The following is a 5169-nucleotide window of genomic DNA, read 5'->3' as shown; positions in this document are numbered from 1 at the left end:
GAAGCGGGATGTGGCATGGTACGTAGAGCGGTGCTTGACCTGCAGGAAGGTCAAGGCCGAGCATCAGAGACCTCACGGCAAGATGCAGCCGTTGGATATTCCGCTATGGAAATAAGAAGACATCATGATGGATTTTGTCACTAAGCTTCCGAGGACCGCGCAGGGAGTGGATTCGATCTAGGTCATCGTCGATCGATTGACCAAGAGCGCCCATTTTATTCCGATTCAGGAGAGCATCTCGGCCGAGAAGTTGGCCGACATCTATATCCGAGAGGTAGTGGCGCGACACGGTGTGCCAGTTTCTGTGATTTCAGACAGGGATGTGCGGTTCACTTCTAGGTTTTGGAGGAAGTTTCATGACGAAATGTGTCCATCCTCATGCTAAACCATTTGCACCACCCTATTCTGCATTCATAGTTGTAGAAATGTGGTCGCGCTCACCGATGGTTTGATTTTTCACAATCAACCTCAATACCCTACAAACAACGAGTTCAATATCATGGATACGATAACTACATGGAAATCGAGAAAAAAAATATGCAAAGTCCTTAAAGTTCAAGAACTCATCCTATCTCAACGCACTTCATGGTTTCTTCTGCTTGTTTAGACAACCTCTCATGTAGACTCGACTTCAAACAATTTGAAGCAAGTCGTTTCATTCTCAAATTCCTACACATTTTTGTTGTTTTTGAACACCTAGTTCAAAGAATCCTTTATTTCAGACTTATAGGAAAAAACCTAATTCAAATCCAACAAGAAAACGAAGCTCTCATCGACCAAATTGACCATGCTGTCACCAGATTAAGAAAGCTCCTAATGCCATCGAACATTAGACAACTAGGGCTTAACCATCTTCGGATTGTCAGAGAGTTTGGACTTCCAAATGACTTTGAATTCCGGGTGAGGTTTGATTTTGAACTAAATCAATATGAAATTAATATTATTTAACAATATATACATAATTTTGTTTTAAAGAAGAATAAAATTATATTGGAATATTAATACACATGGATGCCACATAAGCACCTTATATTAGTAAAGTGAGTATATTTTGCCATGTAAAATGACAAATGAGGTTGGCAACTTAAAAAAACAGCTAAAATGACAAATGAGGTTGGCAACTTAAAAAAACAGCTAAAATATTGTATCAACAATTTAACATGTTAAAAAAAGGTGACCTTTTAAAACAAATGCAAATTTTTTTACATTTTCCCAAAACTTAACTTACAAAACAGTTTACTCTTAAAAACTGAAATTTCTGTAATACTCGGAGATGATAAAACCCTAGTCTCTAGGAATACGACTCTCTCCGACCATCATCCGCCGGTGACAACTCACACTCTTTCCGGAGATTGACGGCAGCGCTGTACATACAGTTTATTTGGAACGAGGTACATAGATAAACCTTTAGTTGAGATTGAGAATGGGAGGCGGCGAAGGTAGAGATGGAGATTGGGAGTGCAATGGCTGTGGGAACAGAAATTATGCATTCAGATCGTTCTGTAATCGGTGCAAACAGCCCCGACTCCTCGTCGACCCCAAATCCCATGCCGATTCAAAATGGCTCCCTCGTATCGGCGATTGGATCTGTACTGGTATGTTTCCTTTCACGACTTAGTGTGTGTTGATCCATCTATAGCGATGTAATTCTCTGTTTTTCGTTTCACTTTTGCAATTTGTTTGCGATCGAGACGGTTTCACGATAATCCGAAATTTTTTTTAACTGAATCTCATGAGTATGGAGTCTAGATAATCAACCACTTTTCTTCAATCTTCAAATTCGTTTTTCTATCTAGATTAGAAACCTTCCATCATCGAGTTCAGGTTATGTAGTTTGTGTTTTTGTGTATGTGTACATTTTGGGCTGTGGTTCGCGTGCGTATTCTTGGATTCTTCCTGGTGTGTGGTGTGTGTTGTGCAAATTCCAATCGATCAAATTAGGTTGCACTAACAACAATTATGCCTCTCGAGAAAAGTGCAAAAAATGTGGAGAACCAAAGGAGGTAGCAGCTCTTCCAGCACACGCAATGCCTTACTTCCCACAAGGAGTACAAGACCACAGATTCAACATAGGATTGCTTGCCAATGGAGGTCTACCTCTGAACCCTAACTGGCTTCTAGCAGGAGGAAATGACAAATTTAGCCTTCAAGCAGCTATCACATGGCCAACCCATTTGGGTGCTACTGTTAATGGTATTGGTAATTCCCATAATACCCCTAATCCACTTCCATATATCAACCAAGCCACCCAGGTTATGGTCCAGAAAGGGTGGCGTAATGGTGATTGGATATGTGCATGTGGTTTTCACAATTATGCTTCTAGAGCTCAGGTATTGTAGTTATGAGTTTGATTCTATATGTTTGTATATTGTTGTTATTGTGCATCTGATTTTGGTTCTTTCATTCTTTTGATTTGTAGTGTAAAAAATGTAATGCTTCAATGCCACCAGGTAATAATAATAACTTAACTTCATTCTTTATTCATTCTCACACTAACAACAATGGAAACTAAACCCTAATTATCTTTATGAAGCTTTGGGAACAAAAAGGTTAGCATCTGAAGAACTTGTTCAAGATTGGGATAACAAACGATTGAATGCTGGACAGGTGATTTGTGATTATAACAACTTTCTTAAATAGGATTGGAAGAATTTGAGTTTGTAATGTTTTTGAATATGCAGAGATTTGAAATGCAACATTCGTATCCAATACTTAGTCAGTTACCGAGTTCCTCATATTCATCATCTAGCCAGATGGCGAATTTTGTGACCAATCAGGGAGATGGTGTCTATCCACTGCAACTTAGCTTACAAACACCTCAAATGGTAACAATGGCCACAACACTACCTGGGAAAGGGTAATTTAGTAATTCTTATTGATTCTTTTTTATTTTTAAATGCATTTAATTCACTCTGTTTGTGTGTGAGGGAGGGAGAGGGAGCCCTATATACGTGTGTTTTATCTTGTTTGAGTCCAAAATATTTAGTTGGCATGTTTGATACACCCTCTAAAATGTTGGACTCAGTCCAGATGTGGACTCAGTCAGAAGTTCTAACTTAATCAGCACTAACTCAGTCAGCAACTATCAGACGACCCCTAAAGCATTATTTTTCATGAGGTGTAACATTCTAATTTGTATTGAAAGTAGACATTTCTAAGGATAAAGAATAAGGAGAGAAATGCATACAAACTAAGCTAATAAAAGGCAATTATTTTTCACCCCAAAGTTAGAAACACTCCGAAAAAGAAAGAATGCATTAATTGTTATTTTTGCATCAAGTTTGATTAAAGCTTTATGTTAAACGTAAAAAGTAAAAACCATAACTATATTTTATGCTTAAAGCTTACATATTCGAATTATGTATCTCAGGAAAAACACATGAAGTAGTTACTATTTTAATCAATTATCAATAAATTGTTTGGTTGTATTAGAAGCTTTTGAGATAGTATTTATGCTTTTTTGTGTATGAAATGTTGTTGTGTTTGTTAGATTGTGATGAAGTAAAATATATTTTAAGATATGAAATTTTGTTGCCCCACATCAGCGTTATTTAGTATCACAAACATAATTTAATCCTTATAGGTCCTACAAATTTTAAAATTGTGTACTTTTTATTCTTTTAAACTAATATATTTTTAATTGTTACAAAATTTTCCACGATTTTGTATTTAAATCTTTATAAATCTATCAAAAAAGTTATTTTTTATTTAGTTACAACATTTCTGAACTTTTATAAATATTTCATTAAACATGTGAAAAAAAAATATAGAAAAATGAAAACCTCAAAGTAACCTTTTACAAATTCACCCTCATTTATTTTTTCCCTTCCATTTCCTCATGTGTGTTTTCACTGTTCTAAATATTTTTTACACATCGTTTATTCAAACAACAAAAACAAGAAAAAAAAAATAGCCTTACTTCAAGAATAATTCCAACATTTTATATGTCGAAAATTACCAGGGCAAAGCAATGGCGTGATGGGGATTGGATGTGCACTAATTGTCACAATCACAATTATGCATCTCGCTCCAAATGCAATAAGTAAGTTTATAGTAAAAAAAAATCTAAATGCAATAAATAGCAACATATTTTATTTATTTGTTTATTACAACATTGTAATTCATATATATATATATATATATATATATATATATATATATATATATATATATATATCAACAGAGTACTTTTAAAAACCTATCGAACTATAGCATTTGTTTTTTAAGTTTATTTCTTTTTTGAACATAATTTTTTTTTATCTAGTCATAGCGTTATATTTTCATTTATTTTTTATATTAGGATATTGTATTTTAAAAAATCTACCCAATTGTAGCAATAAAAGTTGATTTGTATATGGATGACATTGCTATAAATGGTTTTCTATTTCTTGCATATATAAGTATATAACCCTAAAAAAAGTAATATCGTTGATTTTAATCTACAAATCAATTAATGATTTTCAACTTGTGTTTGTAGGTGTAACACACAAAGAGAAGGACCTAGTCTCTCAGTTGGTGTTGCTTAGTCACCATGGAAAAAAGGGTTAAATGCAGGAAACAAGAATGTACTTTTATATATTTGTTTATTACAACATCCTACTTTTATTTTCTCATATTATGACATTGTACTTTGAAAAATCAAATAAAAATATAAAAATGATGTAATTGGGAAAAAAATGAGAAGGGTTGTTATAAATGAACAAATAAATGAAAGTGCATTGCTATTTGTTTTTGCATCTAATCATATACACAAAATACCATTTTGAAATATTGTAGTAGAAGATTATGGTAATGGGTGGTTTGATCTTGATGAGTGGTTTGTTTCCTTGTATGTAGACTTTTTGAACACGTGAAGGAGAGTGTATGTAATTAAAACTTGATTGTTTTTATTTATTTGGTAATTTATAAACAAGTCTTTGATTCTCTTTTTTATATATAGATAAATATTTACTAAAAGAATCTTTACAACAAAATGTGGTACTTACTAATTCCATCAGGACGCCTAAAGAAGCCACAGAGAGGACATGCTCCTTTTTAACAAGTCTGCCATACGTATTTATGTTTTTAATTAAAGATAGAAGTGACGGTTGCCATATTCATTTTTATTTCTATATTTTGGTATACAGCATCGTGTATTTTCCTACGTGACGACTCGTTTTTTGTTATTAG

At 33.7% G+C, this 5169-nt stretch overlaps 1 protein-coding gene across 3 annotated transcripts; it reads left to right on the top strand.

The window, feature by feature from the left end:
- The first annotated feature begins 1235 nt into the window (after window positions 1–1235).
- Window positions 1236–4923, top strand: LOC145097262 (zinc finger (Ran-binding) family protein). Of its 3 annotated transcripts, none has more exons than XM_079034802.1 (7): window positions 1236–1595; window positions 1977–2330; window positions 2420–2450; window positions 2534–2607; window positions 2682–2857; window positions 3962–4042; window positions 4478–4923. In XM_079034802.1, the coding sequence occupies exons 1-7, from the start codon at window positions 1446–1448 to the stop codon at window positions 4524–4526; spliced, it is 915 nt and encodes a 304-aa protein (XP_078890928.1). In that variant the 5' UTR covers window positions 1236–1445; the 3' UTR covers window positions 4527–4923. The 3 variants fall into 3 exon arrangements, with proteins under 3 accessions (XP_078890928.1, XP_078890929.1, XP_078890927.1); XM_079034801.1 differs by having other exon boundaries at window positions 1239–1595; window positions 1942–2330; XM_079034803.1 differs by lacking the exon at window positions 3962–4042 and having other exon boundaries at window positions 1942–2330.
- Window positions 4924–5169: the final 246 nt, after the last annotated feature.

The sequence above is a fragment of the Lactuca serriola genome, chromosome 4 (genome assembly GCF_051521515.1).
Source record: "Lactuca serriola cultivar US96UC23 chromosome 4, Lser_US96UC23_V15, whole genome shotgun sequence".
NCBI classification, from domain to species: Eukaryota; Viridiplantae; Streptophyta; class Magnoliopsida; order Asterales; family Asteraceae; genus Lactuca; species Lactuca serriola.
Note: the sequence above shows the minus strand (reverse complement) of the source record. Positions and strands in the feature narration are given on the sequence as shown.